The sequence below is a fragment of the Mus caroli genome, chromosome 4 (genome assembly GCF_900094665.2).
Source record: "Mus caroli chromosome 4, CAROLI_EIJ_v1.1, whole genome shotgun sequence".
In the NCBI taxonomy this organism is placed as follows: Eukaryota; Metazoa; Chordata; class Mammalia; order Rodentia; family Muridae; genus Mus; species Mus caroli.
Genome location: NC_034573.1, coordinates 27,603,537 through 27,622,722, shown reverse-complemented (window position 1 = coordinate 27,622,722; position 19,186 = coordinate 27,603,537). Strand labels below are relative to the sequence as shown.

The 19,186-nt window shown below is 46.5% G+C and overlaps 1 protein-coding gene across 3 annotated transcripts in view; it reads right to left on the bottom strand.

Moving 5' to 3' along the window:
• The window catches only part of Gabrr1 (gamma-aminobutyric acid type A receptor rho1 subunit), a 39,160-nt gene that overhangs the window by 9,166 nt on the left and 10,808 nt on the right, over positions 1-19,186 (bottom strand). For 2 of the 3 annotated variants that reach the window (XM_029476405.1, XM_021160844.1), the window contains exons 2-5: positions 8,782-8,835; positions 6,552-6,658; positions 4,102-4,169; positions 2,886-3,109 (exon numbers count right to left, since the gene is read on the bottom strand). In XM_029476405.1, coding sequence (XP_029332265.1) covers positions 2,886-3,109; positions 4,102-4,169; positions 6,552-6,570 — 311 coding nt within the window. In that variant the 5' untranslated portion in view covers positions 6,571-6,658; positions 8,782-8,835. The remainder of the gene's footprint in view (positions 1-2,885; positions 3,110-4,101; positions 4,170-6,551; positions 6,659-8,781; positions 8,836-19,186) is intronic. The other variant, XM_029476406.1, reaches the window with a different exon arrangement.

Below are 19,186 nucleotides of genomic sequence, written 5' to 3'. Positions count from 1 at the left end.
GGGTAAGAGCACCCGACTGCTCTTCCAAAGGTCTGGAGTTCAAATCCCAGCAACCACATGGTGGCTCACAACCATCCGTAACAAGATCTGGCGCCCTCTTCTGGAGTGTCTGAAGACAGCTACAGTGTACTTACATATGATAAAGTAAATAAATCTTTAAAAAAAAAAAAAAAAAAGAAAAGAAAACACCATGACAAAGCAACACGTGGTAGAAAGAGCTTCTTTGGCTCACAGGCCCAGGTTATCTCCAGCCTGTGGAGAAGTTAGGGTGGCAGGAACTTGAAGCAGCTGATCACAGCCATTCACAGTCAAGAGCAGAGAGCAATACACAAATGCATGTATGCTAGTGTTCAGCTGGCTTTCTCTTCTTATTCCATTCAGGACCCTCATCTCAGGGAAAGATGCTTACCACAACGAGTTGACCTTCCCTTATCCATTCACATAGTTAAGATAATCCCCACAGACCAACCTCATCTAGACAAGTCCTCAGTGAGACTCTTTCCAGATGACTCTAAATCATGTCACGTTGACAATGAAAACCATCATAGCTTCCTTTATCTCAGCAATATTTATAACTTATGTTGTTATATATATAATATATACATATACACATATGTATATGTGTGTAATATATCCATATTAATCACATGTAATATATACAACATATAATGTAAAACATTTAACATACAATGTATAACATAGAATGTATAATATGTAACATATCACATATAGTGTATGTGTATAGTATATACTATGTAGTATATATTATAGTATATAATATAGCATATACTACATAGTATATGTAGTATATAATATGTAGCATGTAATACATAGTGTGTAGTATGTAATAAATCTGTAATATGTGGTATGTGATATATAGTAATATATCACATATATCAGTCACATATCATATATACGATATCACATATATTATGTCATATATACTATATCATATAATAATATATATTACACACAGAGCTCATGTCAAGCATTTGCTTGTTGCTAAATATTTACTAGTATATCAGGGGCTATAGGTATTATGATCTGGCTCTTTGCAATTCTTCAGGACTATAGTGCTATATTTGTTTGTTGGAGAATTTTATCTTGAAATGAGGTATCTTGGGGCTGGAGAAGTGGCTCAGTGGTTAATAGCACTGATTACTCTTCCAGAGGTTCTGAGTTCAATCCTAGCAACCACATGGTGTCTCATAACATTCTGTAATGAGATCCGATGCCCTCTTCTGGTGTGTCTGAATACAGTGACAGTGTACTCACAAACATAAAATAAATTAAAAGAAGAAGAAGAAGAAGAAGAAGAAGAAGAAGAAGAAGAAGAAGAAGAAGAAGAAGAAGAAGAAGAAGAAGAAGAAATGAGGTATCTTAAGACCCTCACAAGTGAGGATTCCAGAGAGAGAAAATGAGGATTCCAGAGAGAAAGAATGAGGATTCCAGAGAGAATGAGCCTGATATTGCTAGAAAAGGCACTGACGATCCATGACTCTCTGAGGACATCCTACAGATGGGTTTCCAATCACGGAGATGAAAATCCTGTACCTGCCCTGCTCACATGCAAGCCAGGACCTAAGGGATCCTTACAGATGTCCCTAGGACACTGCTTAGATCCAAGCCAAGATGAGGACAAGAGAGATTGTTACAGATGTCCCTGGGACACTGGGACAGGAATTCAATTTTGATGTTAGTATGTGAGTTTGTCTTTGCCATTTTTCGACATGTGAGCCCAAAGCAAAGTGTGTCAATCTGAAACTCACCATCCATATGGTATACAGGAGCCAACCCCAGCCAGGGGCCACTCCCTTTGGTGAGAGTAGAGCTTGCTCCACTGCGGGAAGGGGAGGACCACCAGTTCCTACAGCTGTCCTTGCACTAAGATCTGGTGGGTGGGGGCTTCCACTGGCAGTTAAACACTCCTGAGGCATCTGAGCCTACAGGAGAGATTTGGGCTTGCTCCCTCGCTCTCTCTCCTTCCCTCCCTCCCTCCCTCCCTCCCTCCCTCCCTCCCTCCCTCCTCCTTCCTTCCTTTTCATTCACCTTCTTTGGCAGTGCTAGTGGGACCCAGGACCTCATACTTGCTAGGCAAGTACTCACTGAGCTTCACACCCCCAGTCCTAGGTTTTATTTCTAACATTGTAAAAGTGATACTCAGAATGACACTGTCCCATGATGTTTCCGGATGGAACTGTGTTGGCAAGATGAAAAGAAAAAAAAAAATCTATTTAAACCTAAGTTCTAAAGAATATCCCAAACATGGAAATCAGAGGGAGGAAGATGTGTGTCCGAGTCTCTGAAAACAAGTAAATTTTTAAGCAGGGCGTGGTGGCGCATGCCTTTAATCCTAGCACTCGGGAGGCAAAGGCAGGTGGATTTCTGAGTTTGAGGCCAGCCTGGTCTACAAAGTGAGATCCAGGACAGCCAGGGCTACACAGAGAAACCATGTCTCGAAAAAACGAACAAAAAAACAAAAACAAAAAAACAAGTTTATTTTTTTTATTTCCTTGACTCTTACTAGAAAAATAAAAATTTTGTTGTTGTTGTTGTTTTGGTTTGGTTTGGTTTGGTTTGGTTCTTTCAGTTAGGCAAGCTTTCAGGCTGGAGAGGGACTCGAGGGTTAAAAGTACTGTCTGCTCTTATACCGGACCTGAACTTTACTCCCAGCACCCACGTAGCAGCTGGCAACAGTCTGCAGCTTTAGGCCAGGGCATTCTGGCACCTTTCTCTGGCCTTTGCAGGTACACACATGGCATAGAGGCACACGTGCAACCAAAGCACCTATTCATAGAATACAAAATAAACAGTTTTAATTGAAGTAAATTTTTAAAAATCAAACTCCCAGGCGGGCCTCTCTGTGTCACTGCCCTGGTCCTCACCTGAGGCTGTAGAGCACTTTGCCGTCTGGCTGGACGCGCAGCATGACGTTGTCTGTGGTGGTGTCGTGGATGAAGGAGCGTTTGGAGTGCACAAAGAACATGTCCGGGACCCAGATCTTCTTTACAAGTCGGCCATCAAAGGTCATGCTGAGGTTGTTGGAGCTGGGGAAAGACAGTCTCTCGTCCTTCCAGTAGTGCCTCAAATATAGGGTCATGGTGAAGTCCTGCGGCCGGGAGACAGAGCAGAGATACAGAAACCTACCCACTGTGGAGCCGTCGCCAGCGGGAACCACACAAGCCAGCGGGCTGAGCATTGCCCGGAGAAGGAGGAGACCTACAGCAGACTGTCCCTGAACTCCACCCACCCTGCCTTTCACCTCCGCAGCAGCTGCCCCACAGACACCAGTGACTCAAGCTGAAAGTGCCTGCGTCAGTGCCGTGGGCACCTGGGCTGGAGTGGAGATTAGCCCAGTTCCCCAGGCCCTGGGCAGGACTGTCCAGAGCTGGGTCCTTCACTGCTTCCTGGGGGATGCTGTGGAGGGAGGCTTGCTTGAGAACAGTGATTTTTTGCTTGCCTCCCTGTGCCACCATTCTCTTCTGTCTTGATGTTTTCTTGGACAGTCCCCGAGTATACAATGGGCTAGAATTCTTCTTTCAGGCTTGCTTCTTAAAGGCTCCAAGCCAAGGTAGAGTTTTAAAAGTTCCCTAACTTGTAGAGTGTTCCCCACCCCCTGCCTATTTTAATTTTTGAGATAGGGTCTCTGTGTATGTATACCAAGCTGGTATGGAGGTTTCTCTACAATAGACCAGGCTAGTCTCAAACCCAAGATAACTCTTCCTCCACTTCCTGGGTGTTGACTTGAAGACTTGCACCTTCATTTTTTTTTTTTTAAACTGGAACCCACTGAAAAGCAAAAAGGAAAACTCCCACTGTTCCAGGTGTCCAGAGCAAGACCCAGACTCTGCAAGAGTGCAGTGAGCCTGGCTGCAAGTGGGCCTGCATCTCACAGGGCATCCATGCTGGAGGATAAAGGCCAAGTTTGTCACCCGACTCTATCTCATACCAACTGGGAACAAATGACATCTGTAAGGTGAGTATGACAGTTCCCACCTACCAAGGGTTTATGAGTTAGGACAGAATTCAGCTGAGCTTCTGCCCAGACCAGTCCACACGAGCCTCCCCGTTGCCCAGAGCCCTGGTCAGAGAAACACTCACCATGTCGACCTCTGAGATGCTGTCCAGGCTCTCCACCTGCACATCCACGCCCACAGGAATGGCTGGGCCTGGGGAGGGCAAGACAAGAATGCTCGCTCACTTGCTCTCTCTCCCACCCCTCTTTTTACCTTCTTTTAAAAAAAAATTATTCTTCTCTCAAATATTGTACGAAGCAACCCAGGAGGAGGAAAAGGGTCCCCAAAACAGGCAAAAGACTCAGAGATAGCCTCTGCTCCCACTGTTTGGGGTCCCACAAGAACAACAAGCTACACAACCATAACATATACACAGAGGACCTAGGTCAGACCCATGCAGGCTCCCTAATTGCCAGTTCTGTCTTTGTGAGCCCCTGTGACAGAGCCTTGCTATATTAGCCCAGGCTGGTCTCAAACTCTCAATCCTCCTGCCCCAGCCTCCAAAGCGATGGGAATATAGAAGTGTGTCATCACACCGGACCATCACACCTGGCTGAATATTCTTCCTTTTTACTTGAACTTTAACTATGGAAGAGGCAGCAGAGGTGCATAGGTCATGTCAGAATCAATCGTTTGAAGGTTTGGTCATGCCCACATGCAGGCAAAGAAGTAAAAGAGCAGGCTCAGGGGTTGGCTCCCTGGAACATCCCAACCAAAAACAAAATTAGTAATAAAAGTGCTTTGCCCTCTGTGAAATGGCATGGTTAGATTATTTTACTTTATGTGTATAGGTGTTTTTCCGCAGGTATGCCTAGTGCCTACTGAAGCCAGAAGAGGGCAGCAGATCCTCTAAGACTAGAGCTATACAGCATTATGAGCATTCTTGTCACTGGGAATTGAACCGGGGTCCTCTAGAAGAGCAGCCAGTGTTCTTAACCACTAAGCCATCTTTCCAGCCCCAGAATGAGGAGGTTACATAGTCCGTTCCTTTCTCGCTCCATATGTTCATTTGAAACTGTGGTGAAGACCTAGGTTGAGTCAGGGTCTGACGTAAGGAGCAGTCAGCATGGTCCTTAACATGAACTTGCCTACTGGACTTTGTCTGCACCTCCTCTCTGCCTGGAAATACTGGTCACCTTCAGGTCATTGTCCTGCCCACCACTCTGTATCTTTGTCACATGGTGAAGAAGCTTCCGGGAAAGACATGATGCACCAAACGGCCTTAAATCAAAGCATCGCATTTTTGTTGTAATGTCCTGGACATATAAACTTAGTACTGACAGAGAATGAGAGAAGGCAAGTTTGCAGGGCGTGAGCGGAGTGTAGGGTGTGTTCCCGTTAGCATGCCATGAGGAGGGAGAATTGGGTCCAATAGCTGCATATGATGAAGAGGATAAAGACCTCCCTAGAACTTGGGGGATTGGTCTAGAGGGGATCAGAGTGGAGGCAAAGGTGATTAGAACAAAATGAAAGACATGTGTGATTGCTAAGGGCTGGAGGGATGGCTCAGCAAATACTTCCAGCCTTGCCAGCATGAAGACCTGAGTTTAATCCCATGTAGAAATACTGTGTGTGGTGTTGTGTACCCCAGCACTGGGGAGGCAGAGGCAGGAGGATTCCTGGAGCCCACTGGCCAGGCTGTCTGGCCTAATTGGTGAGCTTCAGGACAGTGAGAGACTGTCTCAGAGGAGGCAGACAGCTTTCCTGAGGCTGACACAAGGGTTTCCTCTCGTCTCTGCATGCGTGGACACCCACACTTACATATATGAATTTGCAAACACATGAACACACTCATACACACAGCCATAAAGAATATTTTCTCCAGAAAGAAAGAAACCAAACCCGGGTCAGCAAAATGGCTCAAGAGGTGAGGATGCCCAGTGCCCAACCTAAAGTCCCTGAGCTGGCTTCCCAGAAGCCACACGGTGGAAAGAACCAACTTCCACCAAATTGTCCCTGACATCCATACATTTCATGATGTGCATACACACCACAGCACTCCCAAAATAAATTAATAAACACACACACACACACACACACACCACATGGAAACCCATTTGACAATGAGAAGACCGAGACCGGCAGCTGCTAATAAGCCTCAGAGGGCTTTGTGCTCTGGAGTGAATCCGAAACCTGTTGTCGTGTCATTAAACCCAGCAGACAGCACTGTGACACATAAGTGGAGTTCCCCTGCCAACTCAAAGTGAGAACAACTCCAACTTGAGATTGTCGAGTTGTCACGTTGGGATTTCAGAGCATCCTCAGGAGGCAGCCCTGGCTGCATTTGCCCACACTTCCCATGGTGCTCTCCCTCCCCCTCGTCTCAGTGCCCTCAGTGGGCCTTCTCATGAGCAAGCGAGCCTCACCACACAGCAGCAGGTATGCTGGCAATGCCCAGCAGAGCCAGGACAGGAAGGACAGACACTCAGAAGGTGCTCAGACGGCCAAGCTGAGCCAAGGCAGACAGGATAAGCAGATCAAAGAACCCCAGGAAAGAAGAGGCGCCTCCCCACCCCTCGAGGGCACCCTTCATACCTCCAAAGCCAGGCCTCATGCTGAAATCATGGTCGTCTATCCTCAGCAGCTGTTCAGACTTGGTGAGAGGAGACTTGGTTATGTCAGAGCTTCGTCTCAGGATTGGGCTACCAGAGAGGGAAAGCAGGCTGATCACACGGGCTGGCTGGAGCCATTGGCCTTCCGCTTGCTCTCTCGGCAGGGTTGCTGGAGTGTGCTACGGGCATCTCTTTAAAGACACTTTGCCTCCCCTCTTCCTTCCCACAACTTTCTGGATAGAGAAAGTGACCTGGAAGTACCAAGACTGGGGTTCCTAGCCACATGGGAGGGATCCTCAAATAGCAATGCCAGACCCTGCCTGTGATGTCTTGGAATGGGGGCCAGAAACTGTTATTTCTAAAGGTTTCCCAAGTCTGGGGAAGTAGCTCGGCACAGGCCTGGCCCTGGCTTCCATCGATAGCACTGAAGGGGAAACACACTTCCTTGCAGTTTAACATATCACCCAAACCCAGACCTGCTGGTCCCCGACTCAGTGGTAAGCCAGCCTCCTTCTAAATGCCTCAGACATCTGGGGGCCGACTGGAGGAGAAGCAAGTGTGTATGACTGAGCTCTGCACCTTGATCTTCTGTGCTCATTCTGTGGAGGTGGACACCCTCACATCCTGTCTCCAGGGAAAGAGGCCGCTGGATTGCTTGTAGGGACACTTTGACCTGTTTTTGTTTGTTCCTAAATGTGTAATGTATTTCCAGTGCTTGACAACCTCCCCCACCCCTCTCTCTTTTGTCTCTCTGTCTCTGTTTCTCTGTGTCTCTCTCTTTCTCCCTCTCCCTCTCCCCCTCCCTTTCTCTCTCTCTCTCTCTTTCTTTTTAATGCAGTAACTGGAGAAATGGCTCAGTGGTAAAAAACATTGGCTCCTCTTTCAAAGGACACCAGGTTCAAGTCCCAGCCCCCCCCCCCCCCCCCGCCCCCCACGACAGCTTACAATTCTGTAACTCATGTTCAGAGGGTCCGATGCCCTCTTCTGGCCTTCCAAGGTACTGCATGCACATTGTGCACTGGCATACATTCAGGCAAAACACTGTACACATAAAATACTTAATTTTTTTTAAAGATTTATTTATTTATTATATGTAAGTACACTGTAGCTGTCTTCAGACACTCCAGAAGAGGGCGCCAGATCTCGTCACGGATGGTTGTGAGCCACCATGTGGTTGCTGGGATTTGAACTCTGGATCTTTGGAAGAACAGTCGGGTGCTCTTACCCACTGAGCCATCTCACCAGCCCTAAAATACTTATTTTAAACTAAGCATACAGCTATTTCTACTGATCTCCCCATCCACAGATACTTGTCTTATTGGTTCCTTCTCTGTCTGCCCAGAGTTTGTTATAGAACTATGTAAGTACTAACATATAGTAATATTTCCTTCCTTATGCAATTAATGTCCTACAAATGCTTTTTCATTTGTTTACCCCTCATTTAATAATATGCCCTGGATTTTCATACATGGAGCCCTCCATTCCCTTTATTCTCCTGCAGAGTGCCCCCATCTGACCAGTCCTCCCACAGCAGACATGTATGTTGCACTGGGTCCTCTGTCCCTACAGGGAGAGACACCTGAAATTCTTCATCACCCAACAGCACCATCCTACTAACCCCACAAATCACAAACCATCTCCCACTCCCGAGGCTGACGCCAGCAGCGTTCCTTCAGAGACACCTCCCCATTTGTCTTCTCCCCCAGTGCAAATCCTCACACACTTGATGGGGCCTCATTAGATCACTGAACCTCACAGACCCTGTGTGTCTGATGCAGAGGTCTAGGCTGAGGTTGTTGAAAGCAGGCGGGGACACTTGAGAGCCCTGCTCAGGGGCGTTATCCTCCCCCTGTTCAGTACAGTTCCGTGGCGTGCTCCACCCAGCTCTCAGCCCTCACTATGTTCTTCCCTGAAGGAACCTCTAGTGTTCATGAGAAACAGGAGGTCAGGAAACCAAGGCTCTTGCCTTTCTTCAGAACACAGCCGCTTTATACTGTTAGGCAACCGGCTTGTTCCCTGAAAGCAGTGTTGCTGACTTAACTAGAAAGGCCATGAGCATGGACTGTAGGATGTGAAAGTTGAGGGGACACGTGGAGAAGAACCGCATTCGCTGAGCAGAGGAAGGAGCGGCACAGTCAGGGGAAGGCCAGCGGCTTCCCAGCCCTCTCCTCGTGGGGGCAGGGCTGAGGTTGCGGTCGGTCCGTGGGCCATACCTGCCTTGTTTGTGGGCATCGTCGTGTGCTCCTCGTCTCTGTCTCTGAGGTCTGCTATGGAAACAAAAAATAAAGGTGTTCCAGAGACTGTCTAGGGACTCAGATCAGCAAAGCATCCTGGCGTCTGTGCACACTTCAAATCTAGACAGAATAAAATGCGGGTGGGGAGGGAAGAAGGCTCAACGCATTAGTCTGGTCTGATGAGCATTTTCCAAGTACTCACAGGAGCAGGGAACGAGGATTAATTATTTAGAAGGCCTGATTTACATAGATCTGACTTAACCACCTCCCCTGCACCCCACGCATGTGCACCCACACACATACACATTCATTCACACTCACACAGTCATACACACACTTATACACACACATACATATTCACACAATTCATGCACACTCTCACACTTTTACACTCACACACATACCTTAGACAATTCACACTTATACACTCACACACATTCATGCACCCTCACTCACTCCTACACACACCCTGTACACTCACACTCATACACATACTCATACACAAGTACACACAGTTGTGCACACTCACAAGCACGAATGCACACACATGTACCCACACAGACACATGTAGACATGCACTCACACTCATACACACTCCCATACACTTACACACTTATGCACACTCATGCACACACAGAGACACATGCACACACACACATATGCATGAATGCACACACACACTCACACACGAACTCACATCCATCCAGGCTTGGAACTGAGCCTTAAGAGTGGACACTGTAACTTGGACCCACTATGAAACTGTGGCAAACAACGATGCCAGTGAGCTGTGCCCTCTCTGGTGTACTTGCCTCTGAGCGGGGATGTGACTGAAGGAGAGAGCCAGGATGGCACATTTATTGCTCATTTGCTTTTTCTTCTTCAGTGTTGGTGACTAGCAATGCCTGGTGCCTCTGCCTAGGGCACACATGGCTACCTGTTCTTCCCCTTTCTTAAGGACATCAACATGCCTGCTTGGAGCCCTGAGCCCTGCCCACGTCTCTGTGAGCAGTACTTAGTTTTGATTATTATTGGTTAAGCCCCTCTGAGTGTAATGCTATTTTCTGCAAGGATTCCACTGGTGACAGGGACGGGGATTATGTCATCCATAGCACAGTGGAGCAGGGCAGGAATGAGCTTGGCAGGAAAGGGGTAAAAATTGGAAAAGATAAACTGGGAGAGGGTAGGCTACCAAGGACAGAGTCCTGTGCATGCCCAGCACCTGGGCAGAGCTGGCTACAGTAGACTCAGCACAGGGTAGCTGGATGAGAAAGGAATATGTGTCCTATACGTGAAAAAGAACATATAAAAAGAGACCAAAGAGACTGAGGACGGAAGATGGGATAGAAACCAAGTTGCCTAGTCTGACTTTACCTTTGGGCTAGCCTGCAATACAACCACTCACCAACTGACAGAGGCCTGTCAAGCTCTGAAATACCCCACAGTTGTCTCTGCAAGGCTTAGACTCTAGAGAAACAGATAAGGATCCCCCACCATCCTTCCCATCGTTGTTAATACTTTAAAGCACCTTTTCCTGTTCATATACCATTTACAAGCTGGACAGTAGAGCAAACATAAGGCAGATGAAAGAAATTCAGAAATGACTCAAAAGCTTTTATGCATATCCTTAACAGAGCCCATTGTCCACAGGCCTCACCATTAGCCCCAGTTTGCATGTGAGAAAAATCAAGACTAGAGAGTGGGAGCTCAGGTAGCTTTTAAAGCCACAGAGGTGGGTGCTGGACTGGGGATCTGGGTTTGAGCCTTGGAAGAAGCGTGGCCACATCGTCTTGCTGGATCTTCTCTCCTCTCCTCTCCTCTCCTCTCCTCTCCTCTCCTCTCCTCTCCTCTCCTCTCCTCTCCTCTCCTCTCCTCTCCTCTCCTCTCCTCTCCTCTCCCCTCCCCTCCCCTCCCCTCTCCTCTCCTTATTCAGTGACTGTTCAAGCCAGAGTCTCTCACTGAACCTCACTGATTTGGCTGCCATGGCCAACCTTTTATGTGGGCGTTGGAACTCTTTACCAATCAAGCCATCTCCTGGGGATTAGGGCTTGAGGATTAGGGCTGGAAGATCTGCGTTGCTTTGATGACCACATTGACTCAGAGAGGGGAGAGCTTGGTTTTGACAAGGGAATAAGGATGGGCTGGTGAAAACCACCTTGCTTTCTTGGTCTTTTAGTAACCAAGGAAAGAATTATTTTATGTATCCCAGAACCCCCAGTACTACCTGTGATTCTTCCTTTTCTTCCCACGGTCACCTGGACACATCTATCACTTACGCCATACTTAGAGGTGTATTTCTTCAAAAGGGTGCCCTCTTCCCATGTGCATGAGGTCAGAACAGGACAACCAGGGTCATACCACCACAGCTAGTTCTGGCTGAACCTCCATCTCAAATTCTTGTTCCCTGTCTTGCCCTCTCCACCCCTGACACCATATGAACTGAATCCCATGGTTCTTGGCAAGGGGTAGCTCACTGCCCTGGCTGTGCCCTTGTCTGTCTTCCCTAGCCATCACAGCAATGTGGAGTGAAGATCAGACATGCGATTTTCCACTGATCACCTTTCACCTTCAATGTCAAATCCCTAGAAGTTGGGCAATAAGGCTCCTCGTAGTCCACCACCTATCACCAGCTGACTGAACTTCACAATAGCCGAGGTACACATGCGTTGGCCCACACAATCCTGCCAACAACCAGGATGTGACTGTGCTAGTTGGCTTTTTTGTCAACTTGACACGAACCTAGAGACATCTGGGAAGAGGAGTCTCAGTTGAGAAAATGGTTCCATTAGGTAGCAAGTCTGTAGGGCATATTCTTAGTAAAGATTGATGTGGGAGGGTCCGTCTCACTGTGGGTGATGTCACCCCTAGGCAGGTAGCCTAGGTTGTATAAAGGAGCAGGTTTAGAGGCTGGGAGGGTTGGCTCAGCAATTAAGAGCTCTTGCTGCGTCTTCTGGGGACTTAGGCTCAATCCTTAGCACCTACATGGTAGCGCACAAACATCTGGGTCCTCTGACCTTGGCAGGTACCAGGCCCACACTGTGGTACTCATACATATATGCAGGCAAAACACTCGTACACAATAAAATAATAAAATAACTATTACAGTTTTTAAAACAAAACCTGAGCAAGCTATGAGGAACAAGTCAGCAAGCAGTGTTCCTCCACGGTCTCTGCTCGAGTTCCTGCCCGGACTTTCCTTCATGATGGACTGTACGGTGAAAGGAACGCGTTCCCACGTGTCTTTTGGCCGTGGTCTTTATCAAACCAATAGAAGCAAAGCAAATCAGTGACAGATGGTCCATTCCGCTGGACAAGAGATGCAGACTGAAAGCTGTCAAATCCAAGGCCATTACTAAGTTTGTAGCAGTGCAGAGTCTCAAATCCAGGCCTTCTTATTGTTTGGAGACTCTCTTCCTACCATTGTCCCACCCGGCTTGGAGCTCAGGATTGATTCCTATTGCCTAGAGCCATCACATCACCTTGCACAGGAGCTTGTCAAGGCCACAGCCAGGACTCTATCAGGTCTTGCAGGCATGAGAACTCTTGCTAAGATAACAAACATGTTCTGGAGGACGGTGAGGATGCTGAGATGGTTGTTTCATACACGTGGCTAAAGAAATCCCATGAGAAGGTGACAGTTACAGAGGCATAATGTGGGCGAGAGGACATAATGATGTCCAGACAGAGGCACAGAGTGGGCAACAGCCATGCTGTGGGACTGACTCACTGTTCTCTAGGAACAGCCCGTGGGCCAGGCTCACCGCACTGGTGCAGAACACAGAGCAGGAAGGACTAGACCAAATACCTGGGTTTGCTCTGTGGCTCCTCAGGTCAGCCAAGCCCCTAGACAGGGTGTCTGGCTGCCAGGGCTGCCAGGACTGCCAGGGTGTGGTTCCTGAAAGCAGCAAGCTAGAGCAATAGCACATCTGACCTTGTGCTATTTTTCTGACCTGGCAAGTATCTCCTTAGCTGTGAAAGGATTGGAGCCATGCATTGATGTGGAGTCTGTAATTCCAGCACTCAGGAGGCCAAGGCAGGAGGATTGGTATGGATTTGAGCCCATCCTGAGTTGTAAATAAAGATCTTGTCTCAACCCCTTCCCAACACACAAATAAAAGAAATAGTGAATTGGGCTTCAAGCTGTCACACTGAGTGTGTCGGAATCTGTTGTAGAAGCATCACGTGGAGAAACTTGAAGGTCTCTGTCTGCTGTCTGAGGCCATATCTAGCTGCCCCATAGGCTCAGTTCTTACACTATGAGGATACTCGTGGGATGTGGTCTCTCCTGGAGTGTCCTGGAGCTTATGCATGTTCTACATGGTGAATATTCTGTATTTCCCCTCAGTTCTGAATAGTTCATCTCCACTGATTACTTACTAAGTGATTTTGATAACAAATAACCTGTTTCTTGAGTTACATATTATCTCAGTCATTGTTCTATTGCTGAAGAGACCTGATGACCAAGACAACTCATTTTAAAGAAAGAATTTAAATTGAATCTTGCTTATAGTTTCAAAGGCTTAGTCCATTATCATCATGGCAGAGAGCATGGTGGCAGGTAGGCTTGGTGATGGAGGTAGCTGAGTGCTACATCCTGATTCACAGCTAGAGAGAGAAAGACTGAGTCTGGCATGGGCTTTTGAAACCTCAAAGCCCACCCCCAGTAACACACTTCCTCCAAAAAGGTCACACTTCCTAATCCTTCTAATCCTTTCAAATAGTGCCACTCCCTGATGACAGCACATATGAGCTTATGGGGCCTTTCTTATTCAAACCACCACATCCCACTCCCTGGCCCCATAGGCTTGCAGCCATATCATAATGCACTCAAGGAGATATAAAGTTTAAAGAAAAGCCTGATGCTAAATGGAATAAAAAAAAAAGCGGTGGCCTCAGGGCAAGAACGCACCCAGCTAAGCTCCCAAGTTGTTAAAAGAAATTAAAGGAGCAGCCAGGAGTGGTGGCACATGCCTTTAATCCCAGCACTTGGGAGGCAGAGGCAGGCATATTTCTGAGTTTGAGGCCAGCCTAGTCTACAGAGTGAGTTCCAGGACAGCCAGGGCTACACAGAGAAACCCTGTCTCAAAAAAAAAAGAAAGAAAGAAAGGAAGGAAGGAAGGAAGGAAGGAAGGAAGGAAGGAAGGAAGGAAGGAAGAAAGAAAGAAAGAAAGAAAGAAAGAAAGAAAGAAAGAAAGAAAGAAAGAAAGAAAGAAAGAAAGAAAGAAAGAAAGAAAGAAAGAAAGAAAGAGAAATTAAAAGGAAGCTTAGGCATTGAGGAAAACATCAACAGATGATGTTGATGTAATTGAAAGAGGAGGGCATGTTCCAGCCCCAGCAAGCAGTAGAACTTGGCAGCTTCAGCCACATGGTTCTTGCTTTAGAATTAAGAATATAAGAAAGGCACTGTAGAATCTCTCTCCACGGCTAAGGAAAGCTGCTAAGTAGCTCCATTACACGTCCTGGTGCTCCTTTTCTCCTCACACTGTACGTTTGTATTTTCCCTTGCTCAGCTTGCTCCTTTTTACTATCGTTCTGCATAAAAGTGACCACTAATAACTAAGTGAGTCAATATTAAGCTGTCTTGAATTCTCCTCTGACAACACCATTAACCCAAAACTCATCAGTTTAGCCTCAGGCAGAAAGCAGCTACATTCTTCACTAAAATATCACAAGAATGGTCTTTTGACCACCTACTAATATTCTTCTTCTCTGAAACATCTTAAGCAGGGCCGTCATAATCTACATTGCTCAAAGCACCACTGTCCTCCACACTCTTACTGGTATTTAAGCCCCAATCAACTGCTTTCCTATCCAAAATCTCAAATTTCACATTCCACCAACAAACAGCATGGTCAGACCTGTTATAACCCATCTCCCTGGTACCATCTTCTGTCTTAGTCACTGTTTTATTGCTATGAACAGACACTATGGTCAAGGTTACTCTTATAAAAGAAAGTATTTAATTGGGGGCTTGCTTATAGTTTCAGAGGCTTACTCCATTGTCAGGGCAGATAGCATGGCGGCAGGTAGCTGTGGGGCTGGAGAGGTAGCTGAGAGCTACATTCTGATCCACAAGCAGAGAGGGAGAGGCTGGGGCTGTCATAGGCCTTTAAAACTTCAAAGCCCACCCCCAGTAACACTTCCTCCAGCAAAGCTACATTTCTTAATCCTTTCAAATAGTGCCACTCCATAAAGACTAAGCATTCAAATATATGAGCCTATGAGGGATGTTCTTATTCAAACTACCACACATATCCTAGAATGATCAATGATGAGTTTAATGTAAACTTTCTAGGCTGTATACGTAGTTTTCCATTAGACATCAGTCTTGATGCTCATGCAAAGGTATTTTTAAGGTGTGAATAACAACTAGATCAGTAAATATCAGGTAAATCAGCCTCATTCAAGCAGTTGAAGGTCCTTAAGACTAAAGTCTTTCAACCAAGAGGAATTCTGCTTCCAGATTGCTTTTGTAATTCAAGACTATGACAGCAGTAGCTTCAGGTTAGTCTTGACAGCCTTGTAAGTTTGTTCATTGATTCATTTACTCATTCATTCATTTGTTCTTTCCTCTTTCTGTTCTGTAACACTGGGTTGTCTTATTGTCTAGCCCAGACTAGCCTCAATATCACCATGTGGCCCAGGCTGGCCTAATACTCATGACAATCTTCCTACCTCAGCTTCCCCCATTTGCTGGAATTTTAGGTGTGTGCTACCATCCCCCTCCACCACAAATTTCTGAAAGTCTTTTTTTTTTAACATTAATTTATATTTATCTATTTCATTTTATGTGTTCAAGTGTTTTGCCTGTCTGTATGTATAGTCACAAAGTTTGTGCCTGGTGCCTGTAGAATTTAGAAGAGAGAGCCAAATATCTGGAAAAAAGAGTTATGGGTGATTGTGACCCATCATATGGAAACTGGGAACTGAACCTTGGCCATGTCTTCAACGCCTGAGTTTTTAAAATAATTTCTCTCTTTCCCATGGATGGGTGAATGAGTAGAGGGGAAGACAGATGCACAACCACACATACTTAGCTTATACATACATGTCTGTTTCCATGAAGGTTCACCACTGTTCTTACACATGACCCCTCTGACAGGAAGTCTGCGCATGGAAGGGAGGTTGGGCTGAGGCTGGACTAAGAGGCAGCCCACTGCACTCACTTATTACTCAGTCCTTTCTTGGAGTTATTAGATCAAGCCATCTCTCTGCCACTATCCCTAATACCAGTTCCCAAGAATCTGATGGGGCCCTAACACCAAGACCTGGCCTGCTTAATTATCCTTCCACAGGAAGCCCATGCTGAGAATGGGTTTCTCTGGTCTGTGCCTCAGGTAGAGCCTCTATCTAGACCATTTATGTTTTGCTGGTACATGGCTGAATAGAAATTCCCTGCTCCTTCCTTCTGGAAAATGCTTTTTACATTTAAAGCTTTCATGCCCCCTCCCACACCGATTCTCCTTGGCAGAATTTTCAGATTGTACTTTCCTCAATTCCCTTGGGAAATCCTTTCTGCTCCTTTTGTTTCATCTTAGACACACACACACACACACACACACACTTTATGTATATGAATGATTGTCTGCATGTATGTATGTGCACCACATGTGTGCCTGATGCCCACAGAGGTCAGGTGAGAGCGTTCGCCCTGGAACTGAGGTTACAATCGGTTCCTATAATTGAAGCTACCACATAGGTTCTAGGAGCTAAACTTGGCTCCTCTACCAGAGCAGGGGTTCCTAGCCACTGAACCATCTCTCCAGGCCCAGCAGTCACATCATATTCACTCTGTCTTTATGTGACTTTGAAAAGTGAGAGCCTCACTAAATGAGTTCCCACCGCTGATTAAATGCTTTAAACATTAGAAACATAAGCGTATGCTTGTCAAGGGGGAGTCTGCAGAACAGTGCTGTCAGAGGTGAACTTGCTGAGTTCTCCACAGAGTTGCAGCGCCACCTCTGCCCCAGGGATTGAAGCAGTGAACTCCGGACTCCTCTGCTAAACCACTGATGTCTGTCTCTTGTGAGGGCTGTTAAAGGTAGGGGCTCCTCTATCCTGTATTAACTCTCAGTCTTCAACCTGACTTGGTGTAAGCTGACCCATTGACCCTTCCATCCTCAGGAAAGCCTGGGCACCTCTCTAGGATGGCTCCCCAGTCTGAGACCTCCAGAGGCTGGTGAATGCCCACTTACTAACTGCTATAACAAACGTGAACGCCACCAAATGCTTCTTAGTGTCCCTGACACCTCTCTACTCTCTCTATACTCACCTGTCTAGTCCTCAGTTCCACTTCCTCCTCCGCAGTCTTCTTCCTCTTGTGTAAGCGTGGGGAGCTGAAGGCTGGCACTGAACATCGAACCCAGGGCCTTAGGCATGCTACGAAAGCATTTTATCACTGAAATATATACCCAGCCTCCCTCTTTCCCCTCAGAAGCCCAGGCTGACCTCAAACTCATTATGTAGCTAAAATGATTCACCTCCCAAGTGCTGGGATTACAGGCATGTGCCACCACTGCTGGTCCCAAACTCCTCCCTCTTTCACTAAGGTGTTTGCGCTGACTTTGAATTTGCTATGTAGCCTACCCGTGAACTTGTGATCCTTCTGCTTCAGCCTCCCAAGTTGCTGGGGTTACAGGCCTACATACAGTACCGTATCCTCTTCCTCTGAGTTCTTCAATGTTCCTCTTCTTCTGCCTTTGTTCCCACTCTTATCTCACGCTGTTTTCTCTCTCAGACGTCAAGTCCCTTGACGACTTCCTTCGAATCTGCGTCCACAAGCCCAGCTCTCCCTGAGCTGGCTAACCCTTCCTGAAAATGTGCAGGTGACTCCCCACAGCCTCTAAGTGAAGCAGGACTGTGCCCTTTCTTTACACACTCTCCTGCTCTCCTGCCCCTGACGTGGCCTCTTTCCCAGACAAGCAACCCAAATGCCTGCTGGGTGTTTACCCGAAACTGCTTTCTTACCCTAATGCCACACAAATCCTGGCAATTCTAAACTGCTCTGGGCTCCATCTCTCTATCCCTGTTCATCCCGCTATTGGCCCAGACCACGCACAATCTCTCACCTGTTCCAAGTGTGGCCTCTGGTTATTTTCTGTCTCCCTTCTGGGACCCTTCCTCCTATCTACCACATCTCCCGATGTGCAAGCCAATTTAGTCTCTCTGGGATGGGATGCTGCTGAAGCCAGCTGGGTTTTCTTTGCTTCACAGGAAGTGTGGATTTTAGTATGGCCAGAAGTTATAGAGCTAGCAGGCTCTGGCTTCTGGTAGGATGAGCTCACACTGCAGAGGCTGGGCTAGCATCCCCAGGGCCTGTAGTACACGCATGCTTCCAGCCTTCCACGATGAAATGAATGACTGTGTGCATCAGTCCATTGCTCCGTGTCCTCTGGGATACATGCAAGGGAGAGCATTTGGACATGCCTTCAGAGAGATTTTTCAAATCTGGGTAACATGTCTTTTAGAAGTTTAGGCTACATAAAAACAACTTGGATGATGGGATATAAATTGGCCCACTTTCTGTTTTGTAAAGAAATGTAATCAAACCTACCTTGAATTTTAGTTTTTATTATATTTATTTGTGTGTGTGTGTGTGTGTGTGTGTGTGTGTGTGTGTGTGTGTGTGTGTGTGGTGGGTCTACACACAATTGTGCACATGCGGTGGCCAGAGGACAACTTGCAGGAATTAGTTGTCTCTCTCCTTTCACTGTGCAGGACCCAGGGACGGAACTCAGCCCCTCAGACTTAGCAGCAAGAGACTTTCCTCACACAAACATCTCCAAACCCAGAAGCTGAGTTCTGAGTGTCTGCATGCTAATTGATCCAGGACACTGTCTTTATTTTATTATTTTGTTGTTGATCTTATTTTGAGACACGGTCTCACTATGTAGCTCTGACTGTCCTAGAACTCACTCTATAGACCAGGCAGGCCTCAAGCTCGCAGAGATCCTCCTGCCTCTGCCTCCTGAGTGCTTCAATTAAAGGTGTGCGCCACCACACCTGGTTGATCCAGGATACTTTCAAGAGTCTATCCTAGCTAGACAACCATGTATAATATTTGTAATTGTAGGGGCTAGAGAAATGGCTCAGTGGTTAGGAACACTTGATGCTCTTGCAGGGAATCCAGGCTCTGTTTCCAATGACTCCTATCTTCCATATGGTAACTCATAACCTTCCATACATCCCCTGATCTCTATGGAGAGTATATACATAGTACACATACATACATATACATACACACACACACACACACAGGTAAAACATTTGTACGCAAAAATTAAGATGCAATAAATCTTTTAAAATATATTTGTAATAATAAATAGGAAGAAACTAAATGTTAATAAAGGAAATGCTTGAATAGCGGTGTATTATGCATATTATACAT